Raw genomic sequence first — 17,847 nt, forward strand, 5'->3', positions numbered from 1 at the left:
ACAGTTATCTAAATATTTGTATAAATAAAGGACTATGTTACATAACACAAAAAAAAAAAAGTATATATATATATATATATATATATATATATATATATATATATATATATATATATATATATATATATATATATATACATATATATATATATATATATGTATATATATATATATTTATATATATATATATATATATATATATATATATATATATATATTTATATATATATATATATATATATATATATATATATATATATATATATATATATATATATATACATATATATATATATATATATATATATATATATATATATATATATATATATATATATATATATATATAATGTAATACTTGTCAACAAATGGAAATATAAAAATATATAAAACAACATGTAATCGAACATTGTAATTGTAAAATTACAGCAGATTTAAAAAAACACACTGTTCGCCGTGAGTATTGCGTGTGTTGCTGTTACTTTTATCAGAAGGCGCTGCCATCGCGGTCAAAAATGTTAGCTTAGTATAAAACCACCGTATTCGAACGTGGTGTCAAAAAAAATACTTGTATTACTAATAATATAAATTTCATTGAAATACGGAATTCCCGTGAACTTGTACGTACGTCAAACTATTCATTGTAGGTACATAAAAAATGTAATGCAAGAAATCAATTAATAATTATAATATTTCCGAACAAAAAAAAGAATATAAACTGGCCTAGACTTTGATCCGATGATGTTGCACACATGGAATTATAGTCCAGTCATCGAGTAGCGATGGCAGTAATTTATTACCCACGTAACAATAAAGGTCATGTGGCCCCGCGAAATACATAGGTATATCACTCACTCCTTTCAACAACGTTATATATAAAAAAAACTTCATTTTTTGGGTCATCGTTGTGCCACTTATTGAACATTTTACTATGCAGGAGATCTTTTTAGGTAAAACCTGAAGGTTTTTTATCCATTTGAAAAAATAATTAAACAATACCTTTTCTTAAAAAATGCAAAATAAACATCTGCCCTGTAGCGGGTAAATATTAAGTTAAAAATATGCCGCTTTTGCTGATATATAGAACATTTTTTGAGTATTCCGAAAGTATGCACAACTGTAAATTGATTTTTGATATACGACGTTGTTGAAAGGAGTGAGTGATATGTAACTATTAGATGTTAAAGTAAGCGTGTATAGCACGTTCGCATTGCCAATAATATTGAGGAGTTCTTAATTTTTAAAACGATTATTTTTTACGTCGCAAAAAACTAGTGATTCTAGCAAACCTACTGATTAGTATTGGTTAAAAATCTTTATTTATATGTATATATATATATATATATATATATATATATATATATATATATATATATATATATATATATATATATATATATATATATATATATATATATATATATATATATATATATATATATATATATATATATATATATATATATATATATATATATATATATATATATATATATATATATATATATATATATATATATATATATATATATATATATATATATATATATAAATATATAAATATAGATATAATGTCTATTGTAGTTTGTGCTTTCGTACATGCCTTCTGTAATCGTAAGGAGTAAGCCTGGGTGTATTATATTATGACCTATCCTCTTGGCTCACTGTTGTGTTGCTTTTTTTAGTAAGTATCTAGATTCCCTAGCCCTGCTCAAAAGTTAATCCACTTAATAAGTTGATGTTGAAAAGAATGTGCATGAAAAAAATAATTATCACGCCACTTCCTGAAAATACAACGTCGCACCACTCTTCGTAAACATTCTTCATATTTTCTACGAGTACATTCATACATATCTTCTCACATATACCCGTCTATTATTCCGACTCCTGACCGACTTATGACCTATTTTAACTGCCGATTTTGGTTTTGCATACATAAAATAACGTTTGTTCTTTGATATTGTTTTCTTCAATCCTATTATTAAAACTGTATAGATGAAGTTCTGGCACTCTATATTTTAATTTCAAAGCCATTTATTTTAAAGATATTTTCCAAGTACATTGTTTTTTTTGCGCCGAAATAGTTGCTTTGTTTTTTAAGTCCTTCACAACAATATTTTTCAGGATATTTTAAAACCAAATAATAGCATTATATTTCTGTTAACATTCCCCATACCTTTTACACATACATGCATCTCCTCATACTTATTCTAATTCCCGACGAGTAGATATTTTTTATTTTGGCAATGCACCCACCATTGAGTGATACATAATTGATGTACTTGATTATGCCAAATTACCTTCGATCACCTTTTGTTTCGAATTAAACTAAAAAATACGGCCAATTTATAAAGAGCTATTTTTGTTAGAAATCACCTCAAGGTCGCTTAAATTACATTTGTCTCATATGTTTCTTAATTTTTTGTTTTAAATATTATATTTATATTTTTAATGGAATTTCTATTCATTTATATATATGGCAAACTTATAATTTTAGTTTCGCTGTGCCTCTCCAAAAAAGAGACTGCACTCTTGTGCTTGGAGAGGGACTTACACTCAAGGTAAGACATTATTAGGGCATCGTTTGGAATTGAGCCCTATACATGTTCATAATATTTTATTAATAAATATTGAAGGTACAATATATAACGAACGCCTCAGATCATTATGTACTATCATTTGAAGTGGAATAAAACACCTATAAAATTTCTAAACGACGCAATTGAGAAAAAGGATGTGACGTGCGTTTGGACTAATGATTTCCTAGGAAGTAATAAAATGAAGACCTTTTTGTATGAAGCTGTACACTTATATGTACGTTATATGTGAAAAACTCCGTACTGTAACGACAAAAGGTTTCTTTTTCTTGTTTATACTGAGACTCGATATAATTTTCTGTGATTTATGTACGAGAATATAGCCGGAACTCGAATATTTTCTTTGTTTTCAGATATTTCCATTTCAAATTTATTTTTATTTTTTTATGTATTTTTTTATTTATAAACCAAATAAACGTCATTTTGTGTTATAATATACATTTTAAATTTAAGTATTACTTTGTAAATACCACTATTCCTTAAAATCTATTGTGACACGTGTTTCGATGCATTCCGCATCATTTTCAAAAACCGTATGTTTAAGGTGTAAAATGATGCAGAATACATCAATATATTTTAAGAAATAGTGGTATTTACCAAGAAAAACTTAAATTTAAAATGGATAGATTTTGCGAAGCAGCGTGACGGTTAGTTAATGATTCAGTTAGTATCATAAGAAATAACCATTACAAATAATATTTAAAGTCTTCTTCTTCTTCTTTTGAGTCACAGTCCTTACTAGTAAGGGTCGACTCCATCATTTTTCATTGTCCTGAAAAAAGTGGGTATTATTGTTATTTAATTGTATTTTAAAAGCGTTATCAACGATGTGGTATGGTAATATAACACTATTTTTATAATTCGTTGTCTTCTTCTTTTGATAACGTTCGATGGTTTCAAATCAGTCAATTAAAATTGTTAAAATCCATAGACAATTCAAAATACAAATTATTGGGAACAATTTTTTTAATTTTTTTTTGTGTAGGTAGAAATTATATGTATTTATTTTACGGCTCAGAAGACGGTGTTGCTTTAAGAAATCAAATTTTATTTTGTATTTTAAGTTGTGATAAATTATAAACATGTGTTTGTTATATTGAATGTTGTTCGTGGTGTTTGTAATATTAATTGGTGTTATAAAACGACATTAGTGAATAAAAATAAATTTGTTTTTTAGTTAATAATGCCGAATAGAAGATTCTCTCCTAGGTTAGAAATAGTTCACGAGGATGGTTGGTAAATTAGTACTAATTTAATTTAAACTTGTTTTCATAAAGTGTTTAATAATCTCATTAATTTATGATCCATGATGTAAATATTCAAAACACATGAATAGAAAATCAGGAAATGGTGAATATACTAAGAGACTTATTCAAATGATATTATGTATTGATGTTTATTGATGTGGGAAGTATAATTATGTTGTCATGTAGTAATTTCAATCATTCTGAATATCAAAATAATATGGATTTAAAATTATGAAATAAATGTGTACATATCGCTCACTCCTTTCAAGAACGTCATAAATCAAAAATCGTCAATTATCAGTTGAGCATGTTTTCGGAATGCCCAGAAAAAGTACAATATCCCAGCAAAAGAGGCATATTTTTAAACTTAATATTTACGCGCTACAGGTCAGAAAGAATTTTTTTTTACATTTTGAAGAAAAGGTATTGTTTAATTATTTTTTTTAAAAATATACTGATATTTTTCAAATGGAGAAAAAATATTCAGGTTTTACCTAAAAAAATCTGTTGAATAGTAAAATGTTCAATAAGTGGCTAGATATTTATTTTTAATACATTGTGTTGTATTTTTAAACTTTAAAAACGTTCTCCTGAAAAATCAAGTTTTTTTTTATTTATGACGTTATTGAAAGGAGTGAGCGATATATAATACAATATTTTATTCATAACAGTTCCAAAAATTTGATCGAACGATAAAAATACTTTGAACGAATGCTCTAAAAATAATACATAATCTGTATGCATTTGAAAATAATGGAAAATCTTAAATCTCCTGAAGTTATTTATAGATTTTTGATAATAATAATAATAATATACAATATATAGACATTCAAATATAACGTCCCAAATGAAAAAATAGACCTTGAGGTAATTTTGGTTCCGATTTTTTAATCGAATTTCACTTGTAACTTTGAAATAAATAAAAAAATATTCGTAATAATAATAATTAAATACAAAATACTCTGAGTATTTTTTATTATTATATTTTAATTTACATTTTACTTAGTAAATACTACTATTTCTTAGGATCTTTTGTGGAACGTGTTTCGATACGTTCCTTTTCATTTTTAAACACATGTCATAATAAATTTTAAGAAATAGTGGTATTTACCAATGAAATTGAAATTAAAATTAAATGGATATCACCACAAGCTGATTGCCGAGTTAATATATGAAAATATTTGACTTTGGCATTTAAAAATAGAGGTATGATTCGAATAAATAATTGAGAATGATTTTTTATCGTTGTTGATAAATTCCCTTTTACGAGAATTTTCTAGACTTGGCTATGAGCCAATATTGAAAAAAACGCATTATTTCAATAAAATATTTTTCGTAACAATATATGGTAAATAATAGACATAATAAACCGTTGTATATATATATATATATCTATTCAAGTCTTAAATATTTGTAACTGAAAAATATACTAGCCATCCTATATTCTCTTATCTATTTGAACCTACTCATGTCTGTAACAAATAATTCTCTTTTTCAATTTAATCCTTTCGTATGTGAAATTATTTTTATATGGTTTTTGCGTCATATTTTCTTTAATTCCCAATCTAGTTTCCATATTTAATTAAATTATATATATATATATATATATATATATATATATATATATATATATATATATATATATACACACATATATATTAAAATTATTTTTTATGTCTTGTTTGCTTGTGATTTTAGATAGGATACTTGGGGTTGCATACTTCCTTTTGAACTTATTTGTGTAAGTTATACAGATCTATGGAAGAGTCGGAATGTATGTAATGGTCGGAAATGTTTAATGTTTATTTGTCAATTTTATACATGTGATAAAAAAAAAACATGTTATGTCGCAATGAATAATCAATTTTCAAACAGCAGTTCATCATTAGGGTTTTTACAAGTTCATCCTTAAAACATTGCAAATATAGTCGTATCAGAAGGATACCGTAGTATAATGGGTTAAGAAGTACATTTAGGACGATTTAACGCTAGTACTTACTCAATATAATGTATAAGTGCTAATAAATTACTAAGATATTTTCACGATACTGGAATTTATAGTTGGTTCTTTGGAAAACAATCAAACGAAAAGATTGATATATTATTTACTACACTAAAAAAACTGGTAGGCGGGTAATATGATCAATATATAAAATATATTTTAAAGGTTGATACCATTTTTAATAAAATTTCGTCTACCTTTTTTTGTTCAAAGACATAACAATTTAAGCAAGAAACCACCAATATAATTACGAATTAAATATGAAAAAAACGCAAACATATTAATCAATAACGATCACATAATGTGAATTAATTACATTTTCCATTATAATTTCTTCTTCGTATAACAACTTTACATTTCGTAATACAAATCTTAAAAATCGTAAAACTATTTTTATGTACATATTGATGTGATATTTTTATTTTTGTATATCGTTCAAAATGTTAAAATTACAGTATTTTTTTAAGTGAGGGTTTTTTTCACTAAAAATGCGTAAAATGAATTATCAATTAAAAAATTTTTTTTTTACACAATCAGGTACTTCCTTATAAACAGAACAAGTAACAAAAAGTAAAGAAATAAATTATAGTAAAAAGGCATAAAAACAAGAATGAGGTAAAAATAACGTAGTAAAATAAAATGCCAAAGAAAACAAATAAGGTAAATACAAATAAAAAAATAAAGATATGGTAGAAAGAGGAAAAAAATAATAATAGAAACCCTTTCGGCCGACCAAAGTGATATTGACTTTGTAATATTGTAGCATGCAGGATGTCTTTGTGATATAATCCCGTTTAGAAAAAATGTGTTTGGTTGTAAAAGAAAGGATTAAATATCATTAATTTTATATGTACCTACGTATTATAAGAGAGAGAGAGAAATGAGCGTACTCATTGCATTTATAGGACAAAAAAAGTGCCGTACATATCGCTCACTCCTTTCAAGAACGTCATAAATCAAAATACTTGATTTTTCAGGAGAACGTTTTTAAAGTTTAAAAATATAATACAATGTATTAAATATAAATATCAAGCCACTTATTGAACTTTTTACTGTGCAACAGATCTTTTTAGGTAAAACCTGAAGATTTTTTCTCCATTTGAAAAATATTTAGTAAATTTAAAAAAATTATAAAAAATACCTTTTCTTCAAAATGCAAAAACAACACTTTCTGCCCTGTAACGGGTAAATATTAAGTTAAAAATATGCCCCTTTTGCTGGGATATAGTACCTTTTTGGGCATTCCGAAAACATGCACAACTTAAAATTGACGATTTTTGATTTATGACGTTCTTGAAAGGAGTGAGCGATATATGAAACACATAAAGACATTTTTATGTATATGTTTCAGTACACATTTGATGCATAAATAATACAAATTTCACTGAAGAATTTGATTTGATTTTGTATTTGTATTGCAAGGCAATCAAAAATTACTGTTTGTTATTCTTGCAATCGAAATATTACAATTCAAATAATTTTTTTGCCCGATCGTTTAAGTTTACAATATTTTTCATTTTCAGATTATATTCCCACAAGAAATAATTCACCAACCTTTGGAGTGCTCCTCACAACTCTTCACAAATTATCCCAATATCCTTTGGTTGTAATTTACTTGGACTTAGTCTGCAAATTCTATCGTACAATCGAGGTTTGTAAAAAATATTTTAATTTATATGTTTTTTGGTTCATGGAATTTTAGGACTGATGTACTAAAAGCAATGTGCCAAAATACTATTCACATTTTTTCCAATTTAATAAAAAAATATATGTGTGTAAGTGTATCGAATTTCCGATCAACCCTCTTCATTAAAATTAAATATGCGCAACTCCCGGGCAATCTAGCAATAAATCATTATGAGGGTTCGTGACACGGATGCGTAGACATTTAATACGGAGGACATGTGCTCATCACAGTGACTTTAATTTTATTTTGAGAACATTTCTTCCAAATAATCTCTGCTTCCACCAATATCTTCTTTCAAACATCTGATATAACCTGGATTCTCTTGTTTACCTTTCAATCTCAATTGTTTTTTTTAATCCTCTTATATTGTTTATACAACAAAATTACATATATTTGTATAATTCTTGTGCTATTTTATGAAAATGTACACACGCAAATTAAAAGGAATGTACAATTCTTGATTAAATGACAAACTTTTATTATTGGTTTTACTTACAAATCATAACTTTTAAGTATTTTTTACCGGCGGATATAAAATCCTTATAAAGAGTATGTGATATCTCAGAGGACAAATTTATTCTTTATAATTTTCAGGAGAAGAATTTTGAATAAGTGATATTTATTTTTCAAATTTATCATTAAACATTAGGTACATAATCTAAGAAATGACCATCTAAAATAATGAAATGAGTTTCTAACAAAACACAGACATTTACCAAATTTTAGTAATAAAAAAGTTAAGAGTATTATTTTTATTAATCTTTTTTATAAATTTCCTAAACCATTTAATATATTTTGTAATCTGCAAGTATAACTATTCATCTTCCAGTCTTTTTATATCTTTAATATTTAAATGTGTTTTAAAATTTTTATTAAAATGTGAAATTTTGACAAAAACGATCCGTAGAGAGCGTGCATTATTGGCGTGCGTTTTACCATTAAGAAATTGGAACCACAAAATTTTATGATAGTGGATTCACCTCTAAAGCATCGCAATCAAGTATTCCAATTGTACAATTATGCCATTTGTAATGAACTTGACAAAAAAATTCTAAGGGATTCCAAGTTTATCCTGTTTGCTTGAGAGTTTTTCGAAAGGATCAAGTCTACCGTTTTACAGTCTACGGAGGGTTGATTTAGATGGGGTAGGTAGAGTTCGGGTGATTTTAAACTTCGTAATCAGTTTCCCCTTTGGGAGACATCAACCAGTCATGAATGTGAAATCTTATACAGATTAATTGCAATCTGTAATATTAGATGTTAATTATTGAAAACGCTACTCATTGATCATAATTGTATACTCGTATTGATTTATGGGGCGTTATCATATGTGATATCTGAAATAAGTGCAGATAAAGTGATTGTCACCGCATTAAATTAAGTCTGGTATTATATCGGATCTCAATATGAAAAGGCAAAAAATGTAATTTTGAACCAAAGCAATTTATCTTAATTTTATCAGAAGAAAACCTAAAAAATCATCGTAATTGATGTCAAAATGTGGATATCAAAAATTATGAAGCATTTCCATGAAGCTCATTTTCATTTCAAAAAGCTGGAATAAGAGTTATCAATTTTAATAAAGATAAAGTAATTCCGCTATACTTTTGGTATACCAATTAGTTAGTTAGTTTTATTTATGGATATTCTGCTTTAAAATATCGCCATAATAATAAAATTAGCCATAAACGGTTAATGAAATATGTAGAATTTTTTATGGTATATTTTTTACGCCTTTAAAAAATTTTACTTCCTTTGCTATCATCATTTCATAAAAAGTATCCAGTAAAGTGTAAATATTAAACTTTACTATACTCGGATTAAAAGCCACATCAAGCTTTTCCATGAGATTTATTTTTATGTACATGTGTGATTACTCGTTTACTCGATTACCCTGTTAAAGGGGATAATCATTCCGTAATATGAAATATTACATTTTGTGACATCCGAACATAGATGAAGAAGAATATAGAAGTCTGGGTATCTACAGGGCTTACGACCGTCATAGGCTTGGTTAAGTGATCACTTTATACACGTGTAACATTCACCAATTCTACCCATGATTGACAACCACATTACTCATTTTTTTAAACTTCTAGACACATTGATCAAACTCAGTATAAGCGAATTTACAGCAGCCATCTTTGTTAGAATGTGGAATGAGGAACGTGGAAAGTTTTTACTAAGCAGAGACTCTTTCCATTTGTTTGCGAGGTCCGAATCCTGGATTATATTCATATAATTCGTGTATTCATTGTCAAATCAAACACATATTTTTGAGTCTACTAACTTTAATACAAATTATTACTTAAATTAAAATGAAGTTCTACAAATTAAACGCCAAATCAATAAATATATTTACATAATTGAGGAACAAATGATTTTCAATTTATTTTAGCTTATTATTTGGCCGGTTAATTTATTTACAACATTTTGAGTGTGTGCGAATTCTTGTTCACAAATATGAATTATCTCCAATTATGAGTTGTTTTAAAAAAAAATTCACATTTTTACACTTTGATTAAAAACGCTTTTTTTATATTTTGGTCAAAAATTAAAAATAACTAGATTATTTACTTATTCAATAATCTGGAGATAGTCGAGATTTCTGAATAAGTATTTGGAGACACTCCAAATGTTGCAAATACGTAATAATATTTAGGATACAAACGATATGAAAACATTATTTTTTAATAAGAAGAATTTTAAACGTGGTAATATAATTTGATGAAATTCTCCAATCTTTGTTTTGTTTGTAATACAAATGACAACACGCAGTACACTTGTCACGACGACAAATGGTTTTTTTACGTGAAACGGCGGCTGCGGCGACGGAATGACAGCGGCAAAACTATTATTACTTCACTAGTGGCGTGCTCTCTGGCTTTCTTTGTTACCCCAACTTCAATTACCCCCGTATTATTAGAGGGATGAACTGACCCCCTGACTTCTTATCGCTGGGGGATGGTTTGCACGATTCTATGGCTGTATTTACACATTATACACACTAGATAACTCAATGGAAGCATTAAATATTTTGCATTTATTTATTATAAATAAAATAATTTCTGTTATGGATGAACTCGCAAACATCCAACTCAGAAAGCGACTGGTCGCGCAAGGCGCCAGATATGTCTCCACGCGCAATATATTTTAAGAATATAGACATGTTTTGTTTGTTTTATTTTAATATTCAGTGTTATATTGAAAAAAATTACTCTTTACCTTTTAATTACTCTTTTCTTTCCATATATTTATTTAAAAGAAAAACTTATTTTTGATACACGAAAACGTTATTTTAAGCAAAAATTTACTCACTTAAAATGTTATTTGGGTTTATAGATAATAATGTTACGGTTTATTGTATATTAGGCCTTAATAGGTACCAAAAATGTAGGTTATAGCTTTAAGCTAGTGATTGAAGTTCATTTAACCAACAACGTAACAATTAAAAAAAATTAAATATATTACGCCTGATACATTCTTTGATTTTTTTAGTTAGCGGTCACTTGTATTTATTTTTCTTTTCTGTTTTTTCAAACTCGTATATAATTCAAATAAAAGCCCTATATTATGCAAATATACGTGAAAAATAATATGAGAGTATGTAAAATTCATAATTATGCGTAATAAGAGGGTATAAAGTTTAGTATTCTTTAGATGCTGGATCAAATAAATCTATTAATTAATAAATATAGGGTAATATAAGAGTAATATTAATAATAGTATTATGTAATATAGTATTATGGATTTCAAACTGAAGTCAACGTTTAAACTAAGAAGTTTAGATTACATTAACTTTAATTCCTTTCTGTAAAAAACAAATATTCATCAACGTTTTATAAGCGGTCTTAATATTTCAAAGTAGATAGATATACAAAGAAGGACTAAAATAATAGAAGGTAATAAATCGGTAACTTCCTTAAGCAATCTGTGCCCAGAAATCATCTTTGAATAAAACTATATTTCTTACCAGTTTTCGTTATTTTCCTCGGAATTTTTAGAATTTGTCGAGACTCTTTTTAGGGTGAAACATAGAGACGATGTTTATATTTTTTTTTACATAAGGGTGACAGCGGTCAGCGTTCAAACGACTATTTATTAGGGGCTCAGTTACACCTCTTCAAAATGTGTGACATGCGAACTCTGATTTTCGTGCCCGGAATTCGTGATAAGTTATTAATGTTTCCTTGTTTTTCCTAATGGAATTAAAGCGGTGAATAAACCAAGGGAAGGACTTAAATAATATGTATGATTATTCCACTTTTTACTTGAAATATAAATAAAAGACGATGAGTTTGCTTGTAATGTACGTAAATTAATTTCCGCTTTGAATTTTTATCGCATTTTTTAATTTACCGAGTAATAAATTCGTAATTGTAACATATCAACATCAACAACAACAAAAACAAAAATTTATTAACGTTAAGCCTATATTTCGTAATTTGTATGTTTAAAAAAAAATATTTACAGAAAATGAAACTTATTCACAATCATACAACAATAGTTAACAACATACAAATATAATACATAACGTACATACTACTTAACAATATTACACAATACATTTAAGTTTTGTAAAATCAATTTCTTGGTGAACTGTATGTTATAAAGTGAAATAACAACTATATAATTCATCTAAGGTTATCGGTATTGATTAAAACTTCCGTTCATAAAATTATATTTGGCACATAGCTCACTCCTTTAACAACGTCATATATGAAAAAACTTGATTTTTCAGGAGAGCGTTTTTAAAGTTTAAAAATATAATAAAATGTATTAAAAATGAATATCATTCCACTTATTGAACTTTTTACTGTGCAACAGGCCTTTTAAGGTAGAAACTGAATATTTTTTCTCCATTTGAAAAATATTTAGTAAAAAAAAAATTAACCAAACCTTTCCTTCAAAATGCAAAACAACACTTTCTGCCCTCTAGCGGGTAAATATTAAGTTAAAAATATGCCACTTTTACTGGGATATAGTACATTTTTTGGGCATTCCAAAAACACGCGCAACTGAAAATTTAAGATTTTTGATATACGACGTTGTTGAAAAGAGTGAGCGATATGTAGAAAACCTATTTTTTTTTCCTTGGGGGTCAAGGGATCTTGCATCCCTTATGTCACCGCGACCATGTCAGGTCTATTGTGACTTTAGAAAACCTATACACACACATCGTAAGTTATAAAAGCAAAAAACTACCTGATACGTTTTGTTTACTGTAACAAGTTCAGCTAAATCTAGTTTTAATTCCTAAGTTCATGTTATTGTTGCACTGTTTCATTTGTTGATATAATCTTTGTACCTAGAAATCTCTCACTGTGCTTACTCATATAGTGTATTTAGTTTGTATGACTTAATTCAATCAAGTATTATTTGTAATTCCAAGATACACATTTTTTGTAATGAAAATGAGCGTCTATTTATGGGTTCTACATATCGAGGCTTCATGAACTAATGTATTTAAAAGTTAGAATTATAATAATTATGTAAATCAAAAATAATTATCCAAAAATTACAAATTAAATTCCGGAAGTTCCTCTCTCTTCACGCACTACAAATCGCCTTTAGTGGAAACTACAAATTATGCGTAAAATGGTAACGCCATTTTCAGTTCGTAGAAGATTGTAAATTTTTCCTGAAAATGATAACATTATGAAGATATTAGGAAAGTAGGGAAATAATAGCGGACGGGATACAAATTGTAGGCTGTTGTTATTCGCGCATATACAGAAATGGTATTTTAATGTGGAAATAATTGATGCCCTGAAAATTTACATCCATAAAACCATTAGTTCTGTTCCTGGTATTTCTTAGATTGCTATCAGTGACGGGGGAATTTACTATTTTTAGCGTTGGTGTTCATCAAAAATGTATTTTTTTGCTATTATTCAAATAGCAACATTTTGAAAGTGTCTAAATACTTGTTGCAAATGACAAAATTTTGAGTGTGTCCAAATACTTGTCCACAAATCTGAATTATCTCCAAATACAGTTACAATTTCAATTACAATTCATCAATTCATCAATACATCAATACATCAATTACATCAATAGATGTCTCTAGCACTATGATTCGAAATTGAACCAGATATACATACAAATATATATATACATCAGTGGCGGACCTACCCTAGAAGCCCAGAAGCCCGGGTTGCCTAACACCTCCAACAATTATTAAAAATACATAATTAATGTATGCCTGTTTTTAAATTATCGCGCGCTTTTTCGTACTACCCGAGATAGCCGAGTGTAAACATTCGGCTTTCGCCCTGTCTGTTGCAGGTGCAGGCGATACATGATTAGCCATCTCGCTCGCTCTCATTGGCTTCAATTTGGGCTTCTGCTTCCAGCAAAACGCATAGTTGATTTGGTTTAAAAACATAACTTTAAACCGTACAATGTAGGTACCTATATGGCATTTTGTATCGAGTTTGGAAGCCAGCTTCGGTAGCGTGAACATAGCTACAAGAAATTTAAGCTACAATTCGCAATATTTGTAACGAACGTATTTCATTATTGTTATCTGTTACTCATCTGTCAGATGCTTATCAACTAGTTTTATGCCTTTGTAGAGTTCATAAATATAAAATATAATAGAAAATCCATAATTAAATACGGTAATTGTAGGAATTATTAAGATTTGAATAAGTTTTCGCATTATTATCGTTCTTCGCTACGTTTTTCGTAAGCACATTTTTGTTTGAACGTCATAATGAATTCGGATACGGCCGATGTCGTTTGTGCTGTTTTATTTATTTATTTGTTTTATTTATAAAAGTGGTTGAAGGAATTAATTTATAATGGAAAGGTGAGCGCATTGAATTTTATTAAAAAAAAGAAATGATTACATCTCAAGGTCTCAAAGACCTACTCCTGATTTAAAAATATCACAACTGTTAAATTACATAAAAGGAAGTTTAATCAGTCGATATACAAAACTCGTTGGATTAGAAACGTATTGAAATATATTATTAGATTAAAACCAATATTTTTAGCTTTTCCACTTTATTTTTATTTGACCAGCGACCGGATTACCGACATTTTATTACCGTTACCGACATCATCAGACTGGTACTGTCGATGTCGATGTACTGATGATGTCGGTAACGACGAAACCCGGTCGCTGGTCAAATAAAAATAAAGTGGAAAAGCTAAAAATTGGTTTTAATCTAATAATATATTAAAATGCAATTCCATCACGAAGTGCCAGTGGAAAATAAAAATCTATTAGAAACGTATTTTACTGCAGTCAACATTTTTTTTATTTCAATGTGATGGCTATTCCATACAAAAATTACATCTTTGCATTTTTTACACTCATTACAATACATTGTTTATCTTTATATTGTTTTTTTGAATAAAGTTTTGTCCTGACATTCCTTGGTTGAACTGCATTTTATAGAATAAAATAACAACTATGAAATTTTTTCCACTTGAATTTTATTTGACCAGCAACCGGGTTTCGTCGTAACCGACATCATCGGACTGGTGGTGTCAGTTATGACGAAACCCGGTTGCTGGTCAGATAAAATTCATGAGGAAAAAATTACATAGTCGCTATTTTATTCTGGCTACGCTTGGATGGCTTGACTCTGGCCAATATCTGTACCCGACGGATTCTCCAGTTCTTTAAACACGTTGTGCGTGGCAACGAGGATAGCCTGGAACGACTAGTTGTTATCGGTAGCCTAGAGGGAAAGAGAGAGTGAGGAAGATCCCCACACGATGGACCGATCAAATTAAGGCAGCAGCAGGCACTTCAATGGTTGATGCGCTACGTGCAGCGCAGTCAAGGGATAACTGGAGAAGATGCATTGCTTCTGCAAGGGTCACAACCCTCAGCAATGAGGAATAAGACGGAGAAGAAGATTTTATTCTGAAAAATAATGGGCTTGCCTTACTGGTAAGCCCTGGGCACGCCACTGATATACATATACATTTCTTTATATATATATATATATATATATATATATATATATATATATATATATATATATATATATATATATATATATATATATATATATATATATATATATATATATATATATATATATATATATATATATATATATATATATATATATATATATATACATATATATATATATATATATATATATATATATATATATATATATATATATATATATATATATATATATATATATATATTCATATATATATTTAAATATAAATATACATATATATATATATATATATATATATATATATATATATATATATATATATATATATATATATATATATATATATATATATATATAATATCTTCCAAGAATTTGAGTAGTGTGGTTGTCAATCATAGGTAGAATTGGTGAAACTTACACGTGTGTGTATCACTTTCACTTATCCAGTGTATGAAGGTCGTAAGTTCCGTAAATGTCCAAACTTCTATATTATTCTTTATCTATGTTGAGATGTCAAAAAATAATATTATTAAAATTATTTTGAATATTTCATTCAGATTATATCATTTTTCTCAAGTCTTCAAAAATATTTAAACAAATATTGGTTTTCAACACACGTGAACTTATAGTTTAAAGAATATACATTATTTTAAATATATTCTTTACGAGGCTAGGGGTCGATTAGAAGGGGTTTGTCTGATTTATGGGGTTGCAAATACCAAAGGGCGGTGATAAAAGCAATCAATTTGCCGATGCGAGATAAAACTCAAGACGACCGAGGGTATTATGCAGATTCAGCACTTGTAGAAAACAGTATCAGTTAAAGGTGAAAAATAAATTATGTGCCGAATAGCACACCTTCATTTCAGATCGTTTTGATTAAGAAAATTGAGCGAAAATGTTTGAAAGAAATACCAAAAAATATATTTATATAATATGTACTAGTATAACCGGTTTTTTTTGCGTACATTTGCGTAAACACGTGATTTTAGATTTTAGTGTGTAAAAATCTATATTTATTACATTGTTCGTTGGTTTTTCTCTGCTTAAGTATTATTTATACGAATGTTTTATTGATATTTCAAGGTAAGCATGAAAGATTTTTATGACCTAGGAATATGAAAATATCAATACAAAAATATTTAATATACTACTACTACTTCTACTACCGTCACGCCGTTTTCCCGCAGGGGTAGGCAGAGAGGATGGAACGCCACACTCTTCTGTCCTGTGACATTCGCCTCCTTCACATTCATACATCTAGTCATACATGCCCTCCGATTACGCAGACTTTTGACACCGCCATATTTAAAATACATGTATATATATATATATATATATATATATATATATATATATATATATATATATATATATATATATATATATATATATATATATATATATATATATATATATATATATATATATATATATATATATATATATATATATATATTTATACATATAAATATATAAATATAAAATATTTAATTTATTATTAGATTAAAACCAATATTTTTAGCTTTTCCACTTTTTTATTTGACCAGCGACCGGGTTTCGTCGTTACCGACATCATCAGACTGGTCTTGTCGGTAACGACGAAACCCGGTCGCTGGTCAAATAAAAAAGTGGAAAAGCTAAAAATATTGGTTTTAATCTAATAATAAATTAAAAATGCAATTCCATCACGAAGTGTCAGTGGATAATATAAATCTAATAAAATATTTAAATATATATAAAATAACACAAAAAAATAAATGCGTAAATTTATGTTTAACTTATTAACTGCTTACATATATAAATATGTTTATACATGGACGATAAATGATACATATTATTGAAGAAAGGCCCTAAAATAATAATCGTAATAAAATAATCGTAATAATCACATTGAATTAAATAAATACAACACGATGAGGGTACGAAAGCTCAAATTCTAGGCCGGAACATAAGGATAATTACTCGACATTTACAAACAGTTGTGCCAAAACAAATGTACAACTCATGACATCGTAGTCATACAGGAGAAAGTGACCAAGTGCATTGTTTTACAAAAACGTGATCATTGACTGCTTGATATCTTACTAGCTTAATATTGCCCTGAAAAAATCCCAAAGGATTTTAAACTTGGACGTATAACATATTGTCTTGGAAAAAACGACTAACTGCATTGATGTTTATTTTGTTGCCAAGCAAAAGTGACTTAAATGGCCCTCCTGAACATTTTACGTTTTGGTAGTTGGTCACTTTTCTCCTGTACGACTACGATATATAAATTAGTGTTTCGTGATCTTTATCAGAGTGAATTGGTTAATTTCCTATTCGATTAATTGTGTTCTAGTAAACCTGTCCAGTTTTTATTCAGCAAATGTAT

The 17,847-nt window shown here is 27.7% G+C and overlaps 1 protein-coding gene across 1 annotated transcript in view; it reads left to right on the forward strand.

Annotated features, from left to right (window-relative positions):
* The window catches only part of LOC148308425 (uncharacterized), a 62,560-nt gene that overhangs the window by 7,738 nt on the left and 36,975 nt on the right, over nt 1–17,847 (forward strand). The window contains exon 2 of the mRNA XM_088261703.1: nt 7,370–7,497. Within this exon, the coding sequence (XP_088117829.1) occupies nt 7,370–7,497 (128 nt within the window). The remainder of the gene's footprint in view (nt 1–7,369; nt 7,498–17,847) is intronic.

The sequence above is a fragment of the Brachycentrus maculatus genome, unplaced genomic scaffold, assembly GCF_059751285.1.
Source record: "Brachycentrus maculatus isolate JH-2025_06_01 unplaced genomic scaffold, ASM5975128v1 h1tg000166l, whole genome shotgun sequence".
NCBI classification, from domain to species: domain Eukaryota; kingdom Metazoa; phylum Arthropoda; class Insecta; order Trichoptera; family Brachycentridae; genus Brachycentrus; species Brachycentrus maculatus.